Source organism: Lissotriton helveticus, chromosome 1_1 (genome assembly GCF_964261635.1).
Source record: "Lissotriton helveticus chromosome 1_1, aLisHel1.1, whole genome shotgun sequence".
In the NCBI taxonomy this organism is placed as follows: Eukaryota; Metazoa; Chordata; class Amphibia; order Caudata; family Salamandridae; genus Lissotriton; species Lissotriton helveticus.
In genome coordinates, this window is record NC_136057.1 from 153,355,932 (window position 1) to 153,381,823 (window position 25,892).

The following is a 25,892-nucleotide window of genomic DNA, read 5'->3' on the forward strand; positions in this document are numbered from 1 at the left end:
CTTTTAATGGGAGACTACCAGCACGTCTCAGTAGGATTTGGATGCTTTTAATGGGAGAGTACCAGCACGTCTCAGTAGTATTTGGATACTTTTAATGGGAGAGTACCAGCACGTCTCAGTAGGATTTGGATACTTTTAATGGGAGAGTAAAAAATAGGATCTCGGTCTTCTCTGCGTTAAGTTTCAAGAAGTTGCGGTCCATCCAGCCTGCAATGTTCTTAAGACACACTTTGAGGGGATCAAAGGTGGTGACAGATACCGCATTAAAGGTGAACAATAGCTGGGTATCGTCAGCGTAAGATATAATTTTGATCCTGGTTTTAGAGATCATCACCGCTAGCGGGGTTAAGTAAACATTAAAAAGAAGCGGGATCAGGCCAGAGCCCTGTGGCACACCCCATTTAAGAGGTTTAACAGGAGACGTAAAAGGGTGGGTCCGGACCTGTTGTTTACGGTCAGAGAGAAAGGATGTTAACCAGGTCAATACTGTGCCCTGAATTCCTATGGCCTTTAGTCGATTCAGAAGGATAGGATGTGAGACGGTGTCAAATGCTGCAGACAAGTCTAACAGCCCTAACACCGCCTTTGAGCCTCCATCTGCCACCCAGCGTATAGAATCCACCATTCCGATTAATGCTGATTCCGTGCTATAGCCGGCCCGAAAGCCGGATTGAGAATCATGAAGAAGGTCATTAGACTCGATGAAGCCAGCCAGGATGCTTGTAATAAGTCTAACCAGTGGCAATCGCTCTGGGTAGCATCCCAACCCAATGGGCTTTTTCCCATCATGACACCTCGGATTGGACCCAACGATAAGCAAATCAGTCTAGACCCTCCTCCAGTCGGAGCAGCCCAGACTACCTCGCCAAGCTTTCTCTGAACTGGCACACAAGCAACTCAGGACCAGTTTCACTCTGATTTGGCTGGCTGTAGCTGAGTTCCAATGCCACAGTGAGAACGGGTCCCACGTCTGGGAACACCCTTGCCACTTATGGGTGATACAGCAAACACACAACATTTGATGGGGGTAATGCCTGCAGTTTGCATACCCTCTGGTAGCAGCACGGGGTAACATTCCAATCCATCATTCTTTTGGCCACCATGCCACCACCAGCACGACCGCTATGGCCCTGCTCCTGTTTATGAAGGATCTGAAGGTCCCTCTTGAAAGAACACTACATCACCCCAAGTACCAAGGAAGAGGTGTGGCTCCGCGGCCAGGGTGACTGACTCAGGAATCTGGGGATCACGGTTCGATCCCCGGCACTGGCGGCAGATTAGCCCAGCACCATGTGACTCTGGGCAATAGCTTGCTTAATCTTCCCGACGGCCCCCAGCGCCTAGAGACTCTTGCGGGTGATTGTGCGCTTTACAAATGTGGATTTATATTCAGCCACGACCTCCCCTCCACTCACACACTGACTGTGTCTTTGACCCTGCACTGCTCTCAGCTGCCTTCCGGCTAGGTTTGTGCTAAGCAATTACTGGATATATTCATATATAAATGTATGCGCGCAGCACTTCTCAGCATGATTGTGATTCTTTCACTGGCACATTGTCTGGTTGACTCTATGGCTTCTCTACATATGTAGCCTGCACGCCCAACAGTGGTCCAGGGCGCGATGGACCCGTGCCAGACTTTCAGGATAACCACAGGCCGGGTAAACCTCCTCCATTCAAATCCACTCTGCTTGAATAGATCCCACATGGAGATCCTGAAAACCTGACATGAATTGGGCTCTCGCGGGCCTTCCTTGGAAACCCCAGATACACAGGGGCAGTGCGAGCGCTTCGGAGGCCCTGGTGACTGCAAGGAGCCGCCAGGGAAGCAGTGAGACCGCTGGAGGCCATCTTCAGTCTGCAGCTTTCTGTCGGGGGTGGGGAGGGGGAGCAGAAATGTAAGCAGTAGGTAGCAGTGTCCTCTGATACCCCTCTGGGGCAGATGGCAAAGAGCCAATCGAGGGGTGCATAAGCTCAGTGCACAACTCCACAGCATCACTACCTTAGCCTCACATCCCCCTGCCCCCTGTCCCGCCTCCATCTCAGTCCCTCTCTCCCCGCAGGAGACAGTAAGAGCTGTCTGTTGAACTGTGCCCAGCTCATTAGCAGGCGCCTCGAAGCCCGAAGAAGGCACCTCCGTTATTAAGTGCTGCATGTTAGCAGGAGTTGGCTACCATGAATGCAACGGGTGCAGGTCACTGCGGCGCAGAGGGGTCAGGGACTCGGTGGACACCATTTAATTACTGCATCTCTCCCTGTCAGTCCACTCATGCCATGTTGTATGCAGTGCCATGTCCTATACTGTGCCATGTACAGTGCTGTAAATGTAAATGTAGTGTACTTATACGAATGGACCCCATCTTGTACGAATACCGCTGTGGAACCCTTCCTGGCTTTTCCATGTGAAGTGCCCACTCCTGGGCACCCCCAAGGTGAAGCCAGGTATCCCAGCGCTGTTGGGGCCGTTGTGGAGATTAAGCAAGCTATTGCCCAGAGTTGCAGAGTGGGACCCATGATTAGACTAGGCACCGAGGCGAGAATTATCAGGTTTGGGGAAATTGAGCCCAAGACCCGCCGAGGCGGGAATTGAACCCTGGTCCCGGGCCAGACCTTTGCATCAGGGTCTGCCGCTCTAACCATTGAGCCACACTTCTCACATGTGCACTGACTTGACGTGATTGTAGGATGGTTTACACTGCACAGTGCTGCTGCCGCCGCTCTCACTCCTAGCTTCAAAGCTCCGCTCTCACTCCTAGCTTCAAAGCTCCGCTCTTGAACCCTTCAAGGATGCTTCTCAGTCTGCTGAGGGTCCCAGTATCAGGCCCCCTGCTTCAGCCCTGATAGCGCGGCTCCGCCTGTTTGCACAGCGTGCAGCCAGCATTACATGTGACACGAATCCCTGCCCCAGCCGGCGCCAAGGGCGCGGAAAACAAAGCGTGTCCCTGTGCAGCAAAGAAAATAATCTGGACGGTAAATCCCGCACGAAGGAGCTCTGACCTTGTGAGAGGACCGTAGATGTGCACTATGGGCCAGAAGTGCCAAGCATCCGACAGTCCACTTCTAATTACAATTTTTTGTGAATCACAATTTGTGAATCGATTTTTGGTATGTACAATAGTAATCATGTGATTTTAAGATCAACCAGGAAGTGTCGCTCATCTGAAAACTGGAGAGAGTTCATGCTGGAAACTGAGCTCCGTATCCAACTGAAATCTTCCTCGGTTTGTGCCACCCGCCCTTAAAAATGAAAAGGATGTTAAGACAGGACTCCAAAAAAGGGTCTTGAGCCAGAAAAAGAAAACATACATTTTCTGAAAGAGAACTTTAAATATTGACAGATGTGTCTGTTGGACTCCATGGCGAACCGGTGGCAAATCATCCCTTTCCCTGCCCGAATCACAAGAGAAACACGTTGGCAAGTAATGCAGGTGACAATTGGCCCTGTTGGAGTGACAGGGATTCATGGAAGAAATACAGAAGAGATGGTCTGATCTCAGATCCAGGACAAAAGAGAAGGTGGTAACCCAGCTAAGGGAGGCAAGGGCAGCTGAGGAGGGGTCTCCTAACACCCCCCACCACCTGCAGCTGAAGAACTGCTTCACACTGCTGTGGGACCCCAATGCTTTCTGGGTTCATTCAGTTCACACATCTGATAATCCAGGAACCTCTCACAGTTAAGTGCACTCTTTCATCACTGGCCAAAACAATCCTTTTTTAGGCACTGTAAACACCTTAATACCTTTAAGGGTCTTGTGCCTGTAAATAGCTAATGTATTCAGTATAGTAGTATACCGTATACATTTAGTGTACTTGCATAGTGCATTATGGCAAATGAGCATTAGGTTAAGTAGAAAGAATTGATTTGTGTCAATAAAGTAAAACATTTGAACCCATAGTTGCATACATAAAAAAGTAATTGTCCATCCATTGTCAAACAGACACCCCTGCTCAAGGAAGTGATGTTTCAGAAGGCGATGGGCCGAGGTGAATCTCAAATGCACCTTCATGACCCGTTGATATTGGCAGATAGGACACTACACCCCATGCTGCAACTCCTGAGTCTCTGAGTTACACAGCACAGCCCCTTAAAGAAGGTGTCAAAGAGGCACACACAGAGTTAAGCAGGAGCCTGTAGTGAGGCCAAGACAACAGTCGGAGCTCACACTCACTGTGTTATCAACACACAATCCAACAAACCTTGGGTAATGTGAATAGTGCAGAAAATGTGCAACTCTTTGGTGGATCGGAGGCACCAATGCTGAAGATTCAGCGCCTGCAACAAAAATAACCGGTCAATCAGAAACTGACAATCATGGTGAAAGCATCACATCTGGTTAAAAAAAGTTGCAAATGCTCTTGCTGAAAACCAGATATCCATGAAGGACAAACTTGATAGTTTCACTAAACCAATGAAGAATTTATGCGTAGAATTAGATCAGGATAACATGAGTCAAAGACATAGGGAACGACATTACTCGGCATGTATTGATAGCTTAAGTAGATCAATAAATCGCTCTGCACATGTTACGTCCACATTGTCACGTCGCATTGTGAGCCTACAAGTTGAAATGGGCCCTACAGTGGACAGCTAGGTTGAGGCCACATTCAAAAAAACAAATGCAGTGGAAACCAATCCAACATCACAAATTGCAAGTGGCGCGCAAGTAGGAGCGGCCGAAGCAAGGGTCAGTCCAGTGTCCGCAGTATTTCTGCAACAGATAGTAAGAGTCTTTGTAGAAGCAGGAGTCGCGGTGGAGTTGGTAAGAATGTAGGAGCTACAACATCTGCCGGAGGCATACACAAGCCGTAAGCAGCTGCGTTAACAAACAAATTCTTTTTTTGTTTTTGAACAAGAGAAATTACATACCTTTTTCTTTTACAATTGAAACCTTACGAAATGTTAAGTATTACTTACCTTCGATACATTACCATACCGGAAAATAAAGGAATATTCTGGTTTAGAAACTAGAAACCGTTTTTTAAATAGTTTATTAAATGTTTTTAGCCAGAAAAATAATGATTGGTTATCTTGGCGCGTCTTACTCGCTCTTCTGCTGCTCTTGACTCATCGTGTGATGGTGGCGGCTCTTCATCCTCCTCATCAGACTTGACTTTTGCATCCTTAGTGCTCATCCTTTTCTAGTCGCCATATTGTATAGAATTGCACATGCTGCTTTAAGACTAAGTTTCTGGCTGATAATAAAGCACACCACCACTTTTATGGAAATTCTAAATCTATTTAGAAATACTTTTGAAACGTTTTCTGGAAGTTGGGATTAGAGATGTGGCTTTGGCCTGGGTTTTGTCTTTCCTTGAGGATAGGGCCTTCCAGGTTTTAGTACCTCCTTTTAACTCTCAGTAGTTTGTCATGCATAAGGGGGTGCCGCAGGGCTCCGTATTAAGTCCACTCTTGTTTAACCTGTATGTCAGACCCTTGGCGGAGGTGGCGAAGAGTAGGGGGCGGTCCCTGGTGTCGTACGCTGACGACACCCAATTGGTGATTGCTTTCTCGAAGAAATGCAATGCCAATTTGGGCAAGTTTAAGGATGATCTCCTGGCCGTCTCCGACTGGATGGCGGCTAATTGCTTACAGTTAAATGCCAGTAAATCAGAGATTTTGTTGTTCGGAAAGGATCGGGAGCTATGGTCTGCGCAGTGCTGGCTGGAGCGCCTCAAAGCCACCCCACTCCCCAACGAGGTTGTGAAGAACTTGGGTGTGTGGTTTGATAATGGCCTGACTTTCGATAAACAAACGAAAGCCGTCGCTGGGGTCTGCTTTGGGCTGTTGCGAGGCTTAAGACCATTGCTAGGCTTCTTCGCTCCCAAGGTGCGCCAGACCATTGTCCAGGCGTCTATTTTGTCCAGACTGGACTATGGTAATTCTCTTTACTTGGCCGCAAATAGGGCGAGCATCAAGCGCCTGCAGAGGGTCCAGAATGCACTGCCTAGATCCTGCTCAGTGGCGCATGTGCTCCCTAAACTCCACTGGCTTCCTGTTGAAAAGCGCATTGAGTTTAAGGCACTATGTTATTCACATAAGATTCTGACACACCAGACCCCAGCAGGGCTACTCCATTTGCTGGAGCCCTACGTGGCTGTGAGTTCGTTGCGATCTGCTGATCTTGCGATGGTCCGCGTTCCTCGAGTCTGGAGAGCGAGGGCCAGAGGTCTCTCTTTCTGTTACCTGGCGGCGAAACTTTGGAACTCGCTCCCAGCCTCTATGAGAGCCACCCCGAACCATCTGGTCTTTTGAAAAGCTTTAAAGACTTGGCTTTTCCCTACGCTCGCTGATTAGTTTTTATGCAGTTTTCCGTTGGCTCCGGTTTTTTTGGTCTCTGGTTGCGCTGGGCGCCTCGTCGCTGAGGCAGCCATGCGCATTACAAGTCAAATAAATAAATAAATACATTTTTTTGAAGTCCTTCTGTCCCCTGGGTCCTTGCATCGGCAATGGTCACTATCTTCAGAAGGAGACTGATGGAGTCATTATCCAGGAGCATGGGGCATAGGCACTCTCACCTACAACATCAAATAGCATATTGAGAAACAATACGCAAACAACATTTTGAAAATACTTACAATTGCGTAAACAAAAATTACCCAATAAAAATCCTTACTCAAAATCGCCTCCTTTTAGTCTTTTGTTAATGCCACTAAGTCTAAAAATGAAAGAATCTTGGGGACTCCCTGGAAATCGTGATACAATATCTGTAATCACACTTTTTACATTACACACCACTTGTATGTTTAGCAAATTAGTATTTGTACAGTTGCAAAATAAATTACAGATTGCGAGCAGATAGGCACATATACCATCTATGCAACCAATTGCATGTGGAACATTGGAAATCCTATAGAATTCTAATTTTGTATTTTGTAATTCCTCTGTATTGCGAGGACAATAAATATGAATATTTATTCGCATTACATACCATTGCCTCCAAGAATGCACGAAAACCTTTTTTTATAGGGCAGTCTGTAAAACCGCACCAGCTGCAGCCATTACACCGTAGTAATTACCAGTGGGTAAGAGGTGCAAAGAACGCAACACCTGCACATGGGTGGGGATTGAATTACTATGCAGAGTATTGCTCTCAAGCTGTGGATCTGAATCGGCTATCCGCTCCAGAATTGCAGCACTACTTAGCCGGCACTTTACATAGATTTCTTCCTCAGGGTGTTGCAAAATAGTTATTCTGTCTAAAAAATCCTCTCCTGTCTCCTCCTCCTCTGCAAACCAGCAGGTGTACGCATACTTCTTGCCACCACCTATAAGGCCGCCATTGTTGGAGCCGCAGATGCATTCTGGGGCTGTTTTTATAATTAGCAGATAGTTACCACCTGTATCAAATTAGTGGTAAATTGCATGTGTAAAAGGGCCATTTTGCGACTAATCACAATTTGCGAATTACTTTAATTATAAGGATAGCGAATTGCTAACACAGAATTGCTGAAAGTGACTCGCTATTGTGAGTCGCAAAAATATAGGCTAAAAAAAATTGCATCGCACATAAGAAAAGATTTGGGGATTGGTAACCCGTTTGCAACTGATTACTGATTCGCAAACGCTTCATACATCTGCCCTTTAGCACCTGAAAACTGCAATCTATATTTATATATGAAACCCAAACGTGCATTGTCTGTGTCCAAATGCTTATAATGTATAGAGACAGCCACTAGAATTATGCAAATCTGTGTCCACTGCATTTTCCATTTTATGGCCAGCTGATCCATCATGTGATGCATAATTTGCAGATTATAATACAAAAATTATTTCTAGTTCAACATATCAAAAGTTACTAAAACACAGTGACACATTGCAGTGCAGTGTCGCTGCACAGGGGGAAGCCCTTCGCAAAGGTGAACTGGTTACCTTTTAGTTACTTATGCTGTATCTGAGTATTTAACTGGTACTAATGGTTGAAACCTTTCTCCAGAACGTGCTAACACGTAGAAGTGTCAAAATAATGAAGCAGTACTACTATAAGATCTACTGCATTATGTTACTTAATTTCCTTTTATTGCCACATCATTTAGCCATCCCTGCTGCATAATTTGGTCTTCCCTTGCCACCTAATCCCAGTGGCCCTGTATACAGAACACTAACTGTACTTCGTGAAAGTCTCAGGGTGTCAGAGTTGGATGGCTGGAGTTTTGATTTTGTTGTGGTGGCGTTGTTTTGAGGTTGTTGTGGTGTATTTTGCTGTTTTATTATGTTGTGAAGAGTTGTGTGTTTGTGGTGTGAAATTGTTTATCTATTATGTTTATGTTCTCTTTTGTGTGTATCATCATGTTGTTTTATTGTTTTGTGGTGTTGATTTGCTATTGTGTTTTGGTGTTTCTGCTGTTTTGTTTTAAGTTGGTATATTGTTTGTATTTTTACGTTGATCTGCAATGGTCTTTGAGTAGGTTTGTAATTTGAATTAATGTGTTGTTGAGCAGTTGGATGTCTTGCTATACTATTGTGCTCCTTTTGTTGTTGTATGGGTCTACCTGAGTGTTTGATGTCCGTATTCGTTCACATTTTCCAAAGAGTGTCAATGACTCCAGGTATATAGTGCAGAACTACTGACTGACACGTTAACATGAATAGACCAATCAGGAGCCAGACACATACATCAGGATTTTATTCCTGTCTATTTTTGCAATGCCAGTGGTAATAAACTTGATGACTTGCTTATGTCGTCACCCTTCATGAGTCCTGTCCTTCCTGTCTTTCGAGATTGGTGACAAGGAGTTTATAATACGCCGCTCATATCTATCTATCTCTCTATCTATCTCTCTATATATATATATATATATGCAACTTTACCGAGCTGAGCCAAACTCAACGCATGAGTGCTACAAACATGAGGGTGGCACTCCCAAATATATTAAAAACACACACAGCACAGAGTACTCACCGGGTCAGGAACGCCCTACTTTTAATCAGCATACATGTTTCGGCACTTACTGCCTTTCTCAATGAGATATATAGATATATAATTTCCACACCTATATGAAGCAAAGTATGTAGGTCTGCTGTGACTGGGAAATAGACTATTCCATTTGAGTGAAGGTGGGTCCTAGAGTTGTGGCATCACTTCCTGTGATGTCAATGCATGTCACCACTGCTTTTAAGCCCCCTTCCTTGATTTGTTTTAGACTTGGTGTTGCTTGGGTCTTTTTCCATGTGATGCCACATAAGATGAAAGAAAGATGAGGGAGATGGAAAGAGGTATAGAGTGATGAAGATGAGGAGAGGGTAGAAGGAAATGAAAAAAAACAAGGTGAGGGGAGGCTGAAAGAAAATACATTAGAGATGAGAATGACTATGAAAAAGCAAGAGAGAGGGAGAGAAGTAATACATTACTATACTGCAGACAGATTGTGCTCCTAGGTGTGGGGCAATTAGGAATTTGGGTTGAAAGTTCCCTCCCCAGCCCCCCCTAGTTCTGCACTGAAAGCACTGGATGTTAATGTGCAGTAATGCCATAAGACCATCCTAAAAGCTTGTGTTGTTACCAAGCATTCTTTACAGTTTAGCTACAAGTACTGCACATCCCCTAATTTAATTTCCATATCCCAGTTGAATAAAGATGACTTCGGGGCTGTTACCCTCCTGGTTTTTTTTTATAGTGTACAGTTTAATGCAAAGTGTAAGTGGAATCTTAATTGTGATTAAAGCTCCCGGTTGAGGGGTACTTTTGTTAATATGTCTATCTGAATTTATCTATATTTATGATTTGGTCTATGAAAAAGGAAGTAGCAGCTCATATTATGCCTCATTTATTTAACGTACAAAGGTGCAATCTTATTTTGTATTTTTTAGCATGCACTAACTAGTAGTGCACAAAGACACAACACACTGGCCTGAAAACAGGAGCATTGTGGCACTGTTGCAGTGGAACAGGTGCTACTGCTCAAACTTGATATGAGAGTTGTGATCCTTTATAAACTCCTCTTGCTGTCCGTAGCCCCCGATACTGAACTGCTGGCCGCAGCTGATAACACGGAGAGGCGCTCGAAAGACAACCGCATTACTGGTTCCTATCTTTATCGTCAGGGCAACAGGCAGTGTTCTTTCTGTTTTTATCCGTGATAATCAGTAAAAACAGAAAACCTTTAATTCTAACAACTTAGAACCACCCATGCAATTTTTATTAATACAAAAGAAACAACATATTCCTCAAAACACTTCCGTCTCGCCACAGGAAGAAAGAATTGCCCAAAAACTATTTTTTTTAAATTCATGCTTCTGCGAATAAAAATCTATTTTTCATCACAAAACATGATCTAATTAATTTAAAGAGCAATTTTCAGTTTGACAGTAGGCTGCTGTTCCCTATCTTTCAGTGCCCTACCCCCTCTATGAGCATGGAGACACTCCGCACACTATTTTTTTTATTTTATTTTTTTTAATAAAAAAACCTTTATTGAGTCAATCAAAGCAGTACAAGCGCAGGCCTACAACCACAGGGGCTGGCCGCAAACTCAGGAAATATAAACAGGAGCATTGCATATGTTTACGGCTCAAGGAGGTATCGCGGTGCAATCATAATACGTGGTTGTAGGCTCCACAAAGCACCAGGATAAAAGAGGTTTCATTTTTATAGTTTTGAAGAAGTAACTGTGGCTATATCATCGAAGGCATCACACTGCACGATAAAAAGAAGAGGCGGGAGGGGCATATCCCCCCACGCAATCAGGAATCGGTGATGAGCAATACGGCATAAGACACACTACGCCCGCCGAAGGCAGGCCAGGAGGAAAGGTCAAACAATGGCATGCAATATATCGAAAGCATCATCCGAAAAACCAAGCCTTCCGAAACCATAAAATAGAGGCAAGTGCAGATGCCCAACAGAGAGAAGGATAAAAGGAAAATATACAGCCAACCCTACTAAGAAGGAAAAAGAGAAAGGGACCATAGAACAAAACAAACTAACATAACAAAACCCCCCCAACACCCGCCACCCTACATCGCCGTAATGGCTATGGCCTATCCCACTAACAGCGTGCCTATCGCCCCGGAATTACCCTAAAGAAGGAAAATAAAGGATCCCGGTGTATAGACCCGAAATTTAGAAAAGAGAGGAAGGGGACCCACCGCCCAACCAAATTAAAGAAGGGCCCAAGAGAGGGAAGAAGAAGAAGAAGGGGACCATAGAACAAAACAAACTAAAATAACAAACCCCCCCCACACCCGCCACCCCACACCACTGTAATGGCTACGGCCTACCCCACTAACAGCGTGCCTATCGCCCAGGAATTGCCCCACAGAAAGAGAGAGAAAAAGAGTAGATTTATAAAAACTGGGGGAGGGCCCTCCGTACGGGCTCCCAGCCACCCCTTCCCGCAAAATATACTCCCCCCCCCCCAAAAGACATAATCCACAGCAGTAATCAATCGGGTCAATCAGTAATGGGGAGAATCATCAACAGTTTGCACTAGAAGGCACAGCAGAATAATACGCGCCCCCCATCCCCGCCAGCCGCCCAATTGTCAACATTTTACGGGATACATCTCATCCTTGGCCTGTCCTTACGAGTCCCCGAAGGCACAGCCGCCGATCGATTCCAGCATCCGCCGATACAAGGAAACAAAGAGGCCAAGCAAGGCCGGAAAGCAACACGAGCATACAAGATGGACGTCGCTGGCCACCAGCAGAGTCTTCGGCCCAGACGGCCATCTTCCCCAAGGCAGTCCCAGGACCTGTATTCCACAGCAGGGATGTGAGGACAAAGACGGAGGAAACAGGCACGGGCACCAGCCGTCGCTGCGACAAAGCATAGGACGTCGGTAGCGGAGCAACGTACGGATCCGCTAACAGCTGTTGTGAAAAGGGACCATCAGAATAGTCAAAAGCCACGGATAGTTGTCCACATTTCAACGCATTGTCCATTAGCACCCACACTCCTCCGCGTACACGGGTGGTCACGGTACTCGCCTCGAAGACAGTTCGGGGTCGATCTTCATGTACCAAGGAGTCGTCCGACCGTGAGTGCCCCAGTGTGAGCATGACACCATCCAGCTTCCTCCCCAGCTCACGGGAACAGTGTTCCCAGGCAAATCGAAAGTCATCAATAGCAGCAAGTATGTCACCGCAGAATAACATAGCCCTGTTTGCACATACCACAGCGCCTCTTGATTGCACCAACTCCACCTCTTGCTGCACCCCGGGAGCCAGGATAACATTCTCCATCTCATCCAGGCAGCATTCCGGTGTTTCCATCGTAAATGGGGACTGGGAGGTAGTCAGAGGCGAGGGCAGCTCGATGCGACCACATTCCGGTTCGCAGAGACATGGAGGGCAGAACCCCAAGCAACGGTCTCCTGCAGCGATCACCTGCGCTCCAGTTCAGCGTCAGCCGAAAATTCGGGAGTGGCCCGCGAAAACCGGGCCGAGTCTCAAACAGCGGATTAGTTACCATCTGCGCTCCACAGATATATTAAGTTCCCACCAGGTCATCGCTTAGGGGGAGCACCATGGCCGCTTCGCTTGTCAAGCAGGACGCCTGTGATAAGAATCCGATCGTTGGATCCTGCGCTCCTGTGGACCGACTCCGCCCCAGAGCAGATGGCCACTGTTGTTGCATCAGCACCCGGCCATGTTTAGAAGCAGATGCCCCGGCTCCAGAGTCTCACAGGGCCGCCGACTGCCATCGCAAATATCTCCGGTTATGGGGCCAGCAGGGGGCTCGGGAACACGCTATCAGTTTCAGCGCTCATTCCCAAACACCAAATTAAAGCGCAAAAGCAGGATAATGACAAGAGAGTCGTGCGGGGCTCGGAGGGTCACGGAGCTGGGAGCCTACACGTCCGTCCGCATCGCCATCTTGGCTCCTCCCACTCCGCACACTTTTAACAAGCCCTTCCCACTTAACCTAATGGTTACAGTAAAGGAAATGATTATTTGATTTTTTTAACAGACACTTACAAGAACAAGGAGGAATAAGGTACATCATATATGGTACCTATGGCACAGCAGTCAATATTGTTCTGCTTGTGCGCCCATAGTTTCTCTCTCTGATCGTAGACTCCCCACAATATGCCCTTCCCCCAAACAAATATAACATAACGTGTGTTTGTAAAGCGCACGTACACCACAAAAGTTATCTTGGTGCTGAATAACAGATGCTTATTGTTACCCCACTCAATAGTACTCATATCCATAGTATAGGAACACTGAGGTTAGGACAGTAACGTCTGCTGCCCTTAAATAGTGGGTGGTTATCCAGACCTCCCTAATCCCGAGGAGAAGAGATGCAGCTACTTCCGAGAGCCACAAACATACAGGTGAGTTCACGGTTAGCACTCGTAGAAAGCCTTTGTGGCTTGTACTTTTGTTTTTCCAGTTACAAGGGTGGGCTCCGAGGTTCTGTATATTGGTGGGTGGTGGGGGGCAAGCCCCTGCCCTTGGCAGCATTTCAAACCTATTCAGCTGTTCAACAAAACAGAAGTGCTGATCTTCGGGAACAATACCTCCCTGTGGAACAACGACTCCTATTGGACTTCCAAACTAGAACCCTCACCCACTCCGACAGACCATGCCTGCAACCTTGCCATCATCCTGGACAGCCAGCTCTCCATGGGAAGCCAGAGCAATGCAGTCTCTTCCACCTGCTTCCTCACTCTTTGCATGCTTCAAGTTGGTCCTGATCAACGCCTGACAAACCATCACTCAAGCCCTAATCACTAGCGGCTGGACTACGGCATCGCACACTAGGCAGGAATCACCACCCGACTCCTGAAGAGACTGCAGACCATACAGAATTCAACAGCAGACTCATCCTCGACCTCCCAAAGCGAACCCACATCACTCCCCACCTCGAGAACCTCCACTGGCTCACCATCCTTAAGAGATACCAATCCAAGATGCTGGCACATGCCTACAAAGCCCTACACAACTAAGGACCAGCATACATCAACCACCGCCTGAACTTCCATCAGTCCTCCAGACACCTGCACTCCGCCTCCCTCTCGCACAGCCCCGCATCCACCGAAGCAACGGTGGAGGACGCTCCTTTTCCAACCTCACTGCAAAGTCCTGGAACGACCTCCCCCTTCACCCCTGGACCTCATCCTCTCGGCTGGAATTCAAGAAAGGACTTAAGACCTGGGTATTCAAGTGATGCTACCCGAGCAGCCTGGCTCTCGGCGCCTGGATACCCGCACGGGTGATTAGCTGATTGATTGCTTTTGTAGCCGCAGTTTTCTTTGACTCCCCATACCGCCTGCTCTTATGTAATGACTGACTTATTTATTAATTTGAAGGTTTTATATAAAGCACAAACAAGCCCCGGGGGTATCAGAGTTATGTAGAGCACAACTTTTACATGAACAGAAGAAGAACAAGCTAATAAACACAAAGCTGAAGGACAAACCAGGTAATCGCCCATGTGAATACGGAGCAACTACGGTATCCAGGGCATTATAAAGGATTGTGGCTGTCAGCAGGTACAAGGACAGGCTAGGAATCCCCCATGAGGTTACAGTGGACATTTCCCAAAACCCGAGAGAGGGGAGTTCCAGGTCCTCTTCAGTCTGGCGGGGGAGAGTGGTGATGGGGAGAGCGTTGATGGGGAGAGCGTTGATGGGGAGAGCGTTGATGGGGAGAGCGTTGATGGGGAGAGCGGTGATGGGGAGAGCAGTGATGGGGAGAGCGGTGATGAGGAGAGCGGTGATGAGGAGAGCGGTGATGGGGAGAGCGGTGATGGGGAGAGCGGTGATGGGGAGAGCGGTGATGGGGAGAGCGGTGATGGGGAGAGCGGTGATGGGGAGAGCGGTGATGGGGAGAGCGGTGATGGGGAGAGCGGTGATGGGGAGAGCGGTGATGGGGGGGAGCAGTGATGGGGAGAGCGGTGTTGGGGGAGATCGTTCTTGCGGGGAGATCGTTGATGGGGGAGTGCTGTAGCCTATTTGCAGTTTCTCGGCAAGAAGGATTCGAATTTCCTCTTGAAGGCAGCTGGAGAAGGCGCTGTCCTTATCTCCACCATTAGTGAGTTCCACAATTTGGGAGTGCTGCCCGAAAAGTAGCAGCAAGGGGTTGTTTGTGTTTTCATTTTTCGAGGTTCCAGGAGTAGCGGCTGCTTCCAGTTAGGGTGAGTTATTGGGCCAGGTTTTTTGATGGTGCCAAAGTGCAGGTATTTGAGTATTGGGGGCTACATAGCCTCTATCGAGAGCCATTTGAGTGAGAAGGCCAGGGGTGATGTGGTCGAACCGCCCTGCTCCGAATACTAGTCTAGACACTACTCTTGCATGAACTTTGCTAAGTGGCTAATGTAGCAGGTGAGATGGTTGGCCACCAGGAGACCCCCCTTAAGCCTGTGTGAGTTGTTAGTGGCTGTAATTTAGTTAGTTTAATTATATATATATATATATATATATATATATATATATCAGTTATGATGAACTTTAAAACATTCCCTCCCATTTGAAGGAACCTGTAGGGTGAAATGAATGTTCTCGCCATAAAAGGTCTAAAAGACACATCGTCTTTAAGTCTACCCTCGCCCCTCCCCACACGTGTCGCAGCCTCAACTAATTCTTGCTTAGCATAGCTTTGCATTCTGGGACTTGTGGTTTTTCTTTTCCCATTCCAGGTCTCACCCCTGGGTCCCGACACCTGGAGTGGGCTGTTGACTACACAGAGCAATGGTTCATTTTGGAGCCTCCTACCCTCTTATAACATGAATTCCTGTTTTGAGCAAATGTCTGTATGTCCGGAGGTGCACACAAGGAGTTTTGAATGCCCCTTCCATGGATTACAATAATTCCCTGTATAAGCCCATTAAGAGTTTTCATTTAACCCGTTGCATGCTCATGACGAGCTCAGCTCGTCATGAGGCACTGTGCTCAGGTGCTCCTGACGAGCTCAGCTCGTCATGAGCCGTGGAACGCTCGCACGCTGGGCTAATTCCCCTGCTGTGCGAGCGTTCCACGGGAACGGGTGTGGCCATGACAAGCTCAGCTCGTCATGAGCACACGAACACTGTGCCTCATTGCTCGTCATTCGCACCGGGGCGCTGTGCGTGCCCCCCTCCCCCCAGCACAGCAGGGGAATAACCCCAGCATGCAAGGGGTTGAATAATCCTGAAGGAGCCGTCTTGGTGCTGTTTATCATAGAAAGCTGTTCTCCGAGTTTAAGATGTGTCCTCCAGTTTCCTCTCCACACACCGTGTTTGCAGCGATTCCCGGAAAGCACAAAGATGCCCCTTTTGTGGCATGCTTCATCATAGGCAATCTCAACCCACCCTGATAAGATGATACCACCCTGGTAACATGCCACAAAAGTGTGGGTGAGGCTTCCCCATCCATTATATAATGCATACATCAGGTCACCAGGGTGTCCCTGCATCATTGAATAACCTTATTGTCCATCCCATCTTTGTGCTTTTGAGTTATGGTTTTGTAGGATGTGAGATGGTTTGTCCTGCGGTGATAGAGTTGCAGGGATTCATTTTACCCTTGCTTAATCCCTAAAACTCTAACTTTGAGAGAAATGCCCTCAAACTCTATATTGTGTCTATTTGCAGCAAAGTAACTGTAGTAGGTGGTCCTACTGTTTGTGACCCCTCCCAGGCATCACCAGATGAAGGACCCCAATACACTTTCTAGGGGTCTCGTGATGCGATGGAGGTAGAGAGAGGGGTGGGGGCTTGTATTGGAGTGAGAGATGCTTTAGGAGGAAGGTGGACAGATGTTGAGAGGTGGGGACATGTGTGCCAGGAGCGAAGGCGGGTGGCTTCTCTGCTCCTGCTCGTGAAGCAGTGAAACGCCCTTTCTGCAATCTCAAAGGCTCTTTTCAGGCCCTTTCTCTGTCCCCACCCAGTCAATGCACCTGTAATCATGTAAACAAGATGCTGTGTGACGCCTCTCTGAGCAGCTCACAATCACTGATCAAAGTCCTGTGATGAGCACAGTTGGCTGGAACAAAAGGACATCCGGGTTTGTCTGTAGAAATCTGACTGCGCTTCCCTCCATCGCTGTGCACCTGCCACTGAGCTGTAGGTGGGGTTTATAATCGCCCAGTCACCCTGGCTACCCCAGGCACTGTTTACACAGTTGATGTGTGCAGTACAGAATGAGTGACTTATTACCAAAGTCACAGATCTTACCTAGAGAAAGTACAAGTGATTATTTTGTTTACGTTTAGTCTGCGGCTTTCTTTCTTTTGAGGCTTATGCTTGCAGTACAAAATAGACATGTAACCCAAGGCCAGACCTATTGGCTTTGCTAGGGCTTGTTTGACATACTAGCGCACTCCAGTGTAATGATGCTAGGAAAGGTAGTGCCTCCACTGCCCTAAATGGCAAAACTGTAAGGCTTCATAATGCTCTGATGCAATGTAGAGGTGATGCAAGGTTCAGACACCTCACCACCCCTAGCGTCCACCCGTCTCACGCCTCCGACAGTCGTTGTGATGGTAAACCCCCTTGTATGGCTCTGGAGGCTGAGCGCCCCTGCATCGAGTTAGTCGCAGCAAGCGGTAGCGTTTTAAACCCTGCCCTCCAAATTGGAGCTCCGCTCCAGTTGAAACTGACCCCAGACAGTGGTGTAAGGAAATTTGAGGGAACCCCCCCCCCCTGCAAAGTACATGGAGGGGACCCGCACACCAGTACAAAGCTGTGCTCTCGCAACTACATTAAGGTAGCCTAACTGTGATATTGCTCAAGTCTGGATACAAATAAACCATCATCTTGCTGTGACAAGAAACACACGAAAGAATCTGCTTCTGTTCATTGAATCACATTGGTCATTGTACTTTTTTTCTGTGACACCTTAATGTAGTTGCGAGAGCACAGCTTTGTAATGTTGTTGAGTCTTTGACTTTTTCAGACGGTTAAGGGTGTTTTCCGCCTGCTCTTCACGCACTACACAACAATCATCCATACCACACACCGTAACGTAGAAATTGAGGCAGTGCGCCCCTGATATCTGAATCTTCTAAAAACCCCAGATCAGTTCGGGACCCGCACACCAGACCCAGTCTGATCTCTCAGGCTAGGTGCCCGTGCACAGTGCCAAAAGGGGCATCCTGGAGATCAGGGCCCACCCACGCACCATGTGGGGTGCGTGGGCTATTGTTACGCCACTGACCCCAAACTGGCGCTGCCACCTAGCTCTTAGCCCCCCAGAATGGAGCTGCCCTCCAACTGGAGCTACAAATGGGGCCAGACTTGGACACGTCCCTGGAAAAGCGCTGCCTGGACCAGAGAGGCTGGAAACACTTGCTTGCTGTTTATTGTTACTGGGGCCAATATTGCAACACTGCTGCAAAACCGCCGCCCATCCTTCCAGCCTCCCGGGGAACCGCCTGAGGCCCGGTACGGCCAGTCCGGCCCTGACTACAAATGATGATAATGCATGTGAGGTGGAGGCATTTTTATGCTGCAGATTGAGGCCCAGCGGGTGGCTTGGTGGTCTGGAGGTGCACGCCACATACACCTTCCTTCCACAGAGTGACTGCCTTCAGCTTGGGGGATGTGGAGGACTGACCATGGTGGCAGTCATACTCTTTATATCTGAAAGACTGGCCTTTCCACCTGCCTGTGCTCGGAAGAGTCGCCTGCTGGCCTCCACCACATTTCTGTCGAAAGCCGATCTAAAATCAATAAAACACAAATGAAGATTCATCTTACGGCACCTGGCCATTTCCATTATAAGAACTAACATTTGAATGTTAATAATCGTCCCCATGCCTTTAATAAACCCTGTTTGGTTCTTTGGAAGTAGATTACTGACATCAACCCAAGCCGTTAGTTCTGCCAGCAGACATTTAGCAAAAAACTTTGCTTCACAATCCATTGAAGCTATAAGTCTATAATTAGCAGATTCCGAGGCTTGACCAGCTTTGTAAATCGGAGCCAAAATTGAACCCCTCCATTTATCTGGGACTTCTTCCTTCGTCAAAACATGATTGAATAAGTTTGACAGTTTCTTTGCCCAATGTTGTGGATTTTCTTTGAATAGTGCTTGAGGAAGGCCATTTGGCCCTGGAGCACTACTCCGTCTGCTAGAACTTATATTTTTTTCCACTATTATCTGCTGGATCATTAGCTGGGTATTTTCCCTTACCTTGTCATTGTCCCTTGTATTGTCCGCTGTAACTACTTCTGTTGGCTTTATTATATTTCTTGTGCCACCTGTCATGGATCCCAAATGTTTCTCCCAGACTTCTTCCGATATATTTGTAGTTACTTGTTGTTGTTTCCTACCATTGGCTTGATTAACCAGTCTCCAAAACTCACGTGCATCTTTGCGTTTTGCTGCGTAATTGATATTACTCCAGAACAGGGCTAGTTCGGCTTTTGTTTGTATCAATACCTCTTTTTTGTAGAGTGACCTCAGTTTTGGTAGTTCTCACTCCTGACACTGGAGGATGCATGATTTCTTAGGACCCTCAAGGCATTGTTCAATTTCCTTTTCGCTATCTTAAGTTGAACAGTCATTTTTTTGGGAAAAGACGTAGTCAAAACTGCTTTTGTTACCTTAAAAAAAGTATGGGCATGTCATGCCCCACAGATCTCACCCACTGCGACCTATATACTCCATACTATATACCCCAGCCGCAACTGCAGTTGATTGCCTCCACTGCCTTCCTCCCCTCACCCCACTGGAGCTACCTCCCCCTCCGACTAGAGCTGCCCCCCCCAGACTGGAGCTGCTGCCCCCAAGACTGTCACTACGACCCCCCCCAAACTGGCATTACCCACCCCCCAGACTGGCGCTGCCTCCCTGCCCCCAGACTGGTGCTGCCTCCCTCCAAACTAGCGCTGCCTCCCCCCAGACTGGAGTTGCTACCCCTCCAAACAAGTAACCCCAATAAGTGGTGACTTCTGTCCTGGTTAATACTAAGGAATGTCCTGGTGAAGGCCATGTGAACCATTCTGATCTGCACCAAAACACCGCGTTGACAGACCTTGTGATATATTTTTTATACAGTATTGTAACAAAATGAAATTATGTATTTAAATATTGTGTTAATGTATGAGATGCTTTATGAATTTGTTTTTAACATTAATATGTGGTCTACTCTGCCTCGCATCCTTCAGAGGGAAATACATTGAGTACCATTCAATTGGGTAATAGTAACACCTGTCATGTAAAGCACTTTGAAACAGCAGTGGCGAGGCATGAAGTGCTGATTGGCTCTGGGTTTATCATGTCCGTGTCCTTGGAGCTGGGTTGCTGTGTGGTTAATTTTGTTCTCATTTGATTTGTAGAATCTGGAAAATGATGAAGATGGAGCCCACTCTCCAAATGGGACAAACATCGACTTTAGGTGAGAATGTAGCAGGCACGGGGGCGAATTAGAAACAGAGGGGGGGACAGCGGGTACAGGTGATGCCAAGCCAAGGAGGGCAGGAACTGCACAGAGAGGGACAGAAGGGCAGGGGAAGGGCAGGAAGGTATGGACCAAACCAGGACAGGAAGAACTGCAGAGGAAGGGAATAAAGGGGGAGGGGGAGAGATTGGCATGGACCAAACCAGGACAGCAGGAAATGCTGTGGGAAGGAAGGAGGGGCAGATATGCATGGACCACCTTAACTGGGCTGCCAATTGTACTCCATTTGTTATTACACAAATAGTGAATAATATACTGCTATTCACTGTCAGAGTCAGTGTAATAAACAGTTGCCAAAAAAGAAGAGTTTGAAGCCCCAACCAATGTCCATAAGGATGAGTCTTCCTGTGTTCCTGTTGCCACCTTTGATGCCAGGGGGTCACAAAGGCAGTGCTGGGGGTTGCAACGGGCAAGCTAGGAATGGCGTCCCTGTTAAAATACAAAATGATGGTTCCCTAAAGCAACATTTGCTGCAGCCCCTGAACCAAAACTGAATCAGGCCACTTCACGGTGGACGGGGGCAGGGTGATGATGTAGAAGAAGATGACGTTGCAAAGACCCAGGTGTTGTGAAAAAGGGCAGGAGGTCTCTGACAATCCCCCTTGCTTGAGATTAGCTGCCAAGGTTTCAGATTGCTCATGTGTGACATTTTCAAAATCTCAGTGTAATTATGAGTAGCATTCAACGACTATGAGTGACACTTTATCGCGAGCAAAATCAAGCAATAAAGACAAGTGAAACATAAAAACATCAGAAATGACACCCATTTGAGCAATGGGAAACTTTAAGAAGATCTTAAAACTGCTGCAAAGCACCAGAAATAGAAGGGCACTTTGGGACCCGATTGTACCAAACAGGATGTGAGAGGCTCCAGCGCGGATGATCTCGGCTGCCTGCTAATAAATATACATAATTATTCAGAGCGACTACAGTCAGCTTACTCGCATACTCTGAGCGCGTCCCAACCTGCCGCAGCACCAGGCGACCCTAAGGAGAGGGAGAGATTGAGGCACAAAAGAAGTTAGCTCAGCTGTTAGCTCTCTAAAATAATTGAAATCAATTTGCTGAGCAGTCTGCCCCAGAGCGTGTCACTGCCCAACCCTGCAGCCAGGTCACTAGCCGCAGCATGAGAGTACTCAGCAGCCAGTCACAGATAAGCTACAGGGTCTGAGGTCTCAGCTGTAGCTTTACTTAGGCTCATGATGATGTGCTCTACACTTACTAGTCTGTGTCTAGCAGGCAAAGTCATGATGTTACGGGCCAGACTGGCACAACGATGGCTATAAGCAGCGTACTTTACGACTTACGCCACAGCATTCTTCATCATGGCTGCTGAGGCACCACAACTCAAGTCGCGGTCTCGGGTTGGGTCACAGGTCAGTATACATCATCACGGTCACACTGCACAACAATGCACGGTGCGAGCAGCGGCGGGCTGCACTGCCAAACTTAAACTGTGGCACCCGCCCGCTTGCTCCACTGGCAGCCAGGCATGCTGATAGGTGTGTGTGCAACACAGTGTCTATCCTGGCTGTCTCTGCAGTAGACATTGGGAAAAACATACTGACTCACTCTCACGACGTCAGGAAGTCTGAATGCTGCGGTGCCGGTGAATGTTGTTACGTTGTAGCCTAAGCCAACCCAGAGCCAGCTGAGCCAGCCCCCAGGCCTGCTGCGAGCAGCGCCGAGCACACGCTGCCAGCTTTCTGAGTAAATGGTGCCAATTAGCAGCGCTGTGGCTTGACAGCTGAGGATGCGCTATAAATGTGTGACTTACCATTTTAGTGCGGTGATGCGGACCCCCACACTGAAATGCTTTAGTCTAAAGCCTGATGCGTGGTACTTGGCAGGGCTGCTTGGGGGTTATGAAAACTTAAGAGGTCCTGAGAATGGGGCTCTGTTTTAATCTCTAGTGAAAATGTTAGACCTTCATTGGTCCCCTTTCTGTGATGTTGTGTAAAGTTGGGGGTCCCCAGATCGGACCACTGTCTTTGGCGGTAAGTAGTTTTGGGGTCCCGGGAGAGTGCTTCTGTGTCTGGTGGTGTGGGTGATTGGTGGGGGGGGGGTGGGCATAATCCAATATTTTGTGTAACATTGCCTTGTCTCTCCCACAGAGACGTGAGCCGACTCTCCACCCGCAGCTCGCAGTGGTCTTTCAGCACAATGAGTAACACCACTCAGCGCTCCTACAGGGAGTGCTTCAGGTGAGTCGCTGAGGGCAGTCACTGGGGCACTATCAAGTGGGGATTAGGGTGGGATTCAATGAAAGCCCCCGCGAGTGTGGAAAGTGTGAAAAGACTTGGAGCGCCACTGGGAGGCAAGGCTGGGTTTATTCAGAGAGCTCACTGGAAAATAAATCCTTCCCTGCAGACTGCCTTCAAAGCCCCTCCGCCCAAACCAGTCTCCATTTCCTTTTCCTGCTCAGCCCTGGTTTCCTCTCTGCTGCGCTACACCCCCTCTACCATCAGGGGGCGCCCACCAAACTGTGGGACTGTTTGTTTCTAACCTGTACAGGAGTGGACACACTTCAAAACCACACAGATATACTATTGGGACACAACTATACGTAAATGAGCATTGCGCGTCCAACCTGAGGGTGGGCTTCCAAAGCCGGTGTATCTTTCCAGTAAGAAAACAGATGCACAAAGCTGGCTGAGTGCCATACTTAGAGAAGAATTATATACAAGCTACAGAGGCAGCGGGAGAAGGTTCCTGTAAAACTAGTTAGACACAGGGCGTGGAATGAGTACAAGAATTACGGTGGTATTGTCATTTAGTAAAAACAATCTTCTAACCAGAGATAGTGAATAATGTTGTTGACTGTTTCTTAAATCAGTACTCTTGGTAAATAAAAATTCATTTTGAACCCTAAGATGATTGGCACTGTCCTTTGAGTTTTACACCCACATATTTGACATTAATTAGGAGTTGTGCAGTCTGGTTGGTGCCAGCTTATAGCACAAGTTTTGTTAGGTGTTTAACGTGTAACCTGAGCGTTGACCAGAGTATGCGTTATCAGGTTCTGGTGTTTAGACACCCACATCTCCTGCACCAAGACACCTCTTTACTCTGGCCTCCTTAAATCTACTAAAGACCTTTCTAACTTTTGTGAACCTTGTTATAAAAGGCTCCTTGTACATTGAAGTTCGTGTTTGGAACTCCACTCCGCGGTCTGACCCTGCTCCTCTTTCCAGAAGGTTTTGCCTCTGTTTTTTCCTCCATAAATATTTTGATCTGCCCTGACATCTGTGGCTTTCTCCTGTAATGGGGAAAAACACAGGGAGGGGATTTGGGTCTGACCTCTTCAGTCACTGCTTCATTGATGTGCCAGGTACGTTTTGGATCAGTCCATAGGACCGCACACATGGAGCGGGCACTGGACCTGCGCCCACCAGCCATCGCTTCATTGGGCTGCAAGTTATATTTTGGGTCAGTCCAGTTGACAGCCTCTTGGCTATTGAAGTGTCCGTCATCTTGAGTGATGCATTTGCCTCTTTACTTCTGAATCCACATTGGGGAGGGATAAACACTGAGGCAAAAAGGAATCTGTATTTGGCTGCCACCACACAGTACACTGGCCCTTTTGAGAGTGGTTGTGTGCAGCACAGTGGAGACAGCAGAGTGGCCCCTGCATATGCAGGTGTCTGCAGGAGCACTCTGCGCCGAGGGGCATCTATGGTGCTCTGTTGTACTGAGCACCACCCGGACTGTACTTGTGTCACCATCTGCATCAAATTCAGATGCTCCTCCGAACACCGAACACTGAAGCCACCCCCTTCCTGTTTGGTTATGTGACCAGCATTGAGTCACATCCCAGCATGGTCGGCGACTGGCTGCCGCCCCCCCTCCCAACTCACCACACCAAACCCCGGATACAGGCACATGAAACATGGTTAACTTTTGGAAGGCGGGGGGGGTCGCGAAACCCCCCCACCCCGGCCGTATTTATTAAGATAAAAGATCATAAAAATTTTAATTTGCATGATAAACGTTTTATACAAAATCATCAAGACATTAGATACAATGTTGTCAACAAATGTGAGAGCCTAACCTTAACAGAGACTCTAATACAGCTTGTTCCTAACCGAATCTAACATCCTCATCTAGATTTTGTATATTACATTTCTGGCCATATGGCAAGGTCGCTAACCGGTGTCAGGTCCTACAAGCTGCGCCTTACCTAGAGATGTGCGCATGCGCAGCCGGGCCCGTTAATTACCTCGGTCCACGCCGTGAACTCCATTTACCCACTAAAGGAGGGCCCTTACTCTGCGCCATCCGGTGATGTCATAAGTATGCGCGCGCGGGGTGGCTACCAGCCTAAGGAAAGCGTGACTACTCCAACCCGCGGCCCTTTGAAGCACCAGTTACCTTGCCCCTGAAGTTCTAGGAGGGGCCAATGGCCCCTCCCCCTGGGCGGGAACCTCCATGGGATGATGCCCGCACCCTCAGACCTTAAAATTAGCTGCTCACCGGTCCTGACCTTACCGCATGTCCCACACCTAATAAATACGACGACCTATGGGAAAAAATTCTAATGAACAACTACTCTCAGCTAAATCACATCACACATCAACGTATCTACCAAAGGAAAAAAGGGCCTAGACACCATTGGAACGACAAAACATATTTCAAAACATATCCGTAAAAAGGGAAAAATTTCCTAAAGAAAGCATCATCAGTGAAATATACAACACACCTCCAGTTCGTTATGACTGGGAATTGATAACCATAATCTACAAATTTGCACCTAAACCAAACTAGTACAGCATTGACCATTTTTTGTTCCAGGGATGGTGGGCGGGAAAATCAAGAAGCCCCCGAGCGCGGGGCACGACAGGCTGTGGGGGAGCGTCCAGGGAACAAGAGGGTCTCCTGGGCGCTCCCTGCCTCTTTATTCCCGAGGGGTCCGAGGGGGTGGCGGCTACGCCCCCCCACCCAGCCCCTCCTGCGGCCCGCCCCCCTGACCCGGAAGTCCTGTGGTGACATCCGGGTCAGGGAGGGCGCCACCCAATCGGTGGTGAGGCGCGCCCGGGAGGGCACGCCCCACCACCGAGAGGCCTGGAGAGGGAGGCGGTCGCCGCGCCGCCATGCGGGCGGGGGGGGCCAAGGGCCCCCCCTTTTCACATGGTCGGCGACTGGCTACCGCCCCCCCCCACCCAACTCACCACACCAAACCCCGGATACAGGCACATGAAACATGGTTAACTTTTGGAAGGCGGGGGGGGGAGTCGCGAAACCCCCCCACCCCGGCCGTATTTATTAAGATAAAGATCATAAAAAATTTAATTTGCATGATGTACGTTTTATACAAAATCATCAAGACATTAGATACAATGTTGTCAACAAATGTGAGAGCCTGACCTTAACAGAGACTCTAATACAGCTTGTTCCTAACCGAATCTAACATCCTCATCTAGATTTTGTATATTACATTTCTGGCCATATGGCAAGGTCGCTAACCGGTGTCAGGTCCTACAAGCTGCGCCTTACCTAGAGATGTGCGCATGCGCAGCCTGGCCCGTTAATTACCTCGGTCCACGCCGTGAACTCCATTTACCCACTA

General features: G+C 47.9%; 1 protein-coding gene across 2 annotated transcripts in view; it reads left to right on the forward strand.

Annotated features, from left to right (window-relative positions):
• The window catches only part of TMEM134 (transmembrane protein 134), an 89,578-nt gene that overhangs the window by 14,960 nt on the left and 48,726 nt on the right, over window positions 1-25,892 (forward strand). For both annotated transcript variants that reach the window (XM_078659277.1, XM_078659285.1), the window contains exons 3-4: window positions 20,205-20,263; window positions 22,441-22,530. In XM_078659277.1, coding sequence (XP_078515403.1) covers window positions 20,205-20,263; window positions 22,441-22,530 — 149 coding nt within the window. The remainder of the gene's footprint in view (window positions 1-20,204; window positions 20,264-22,440; window positions 22,531-25,892) is intronic.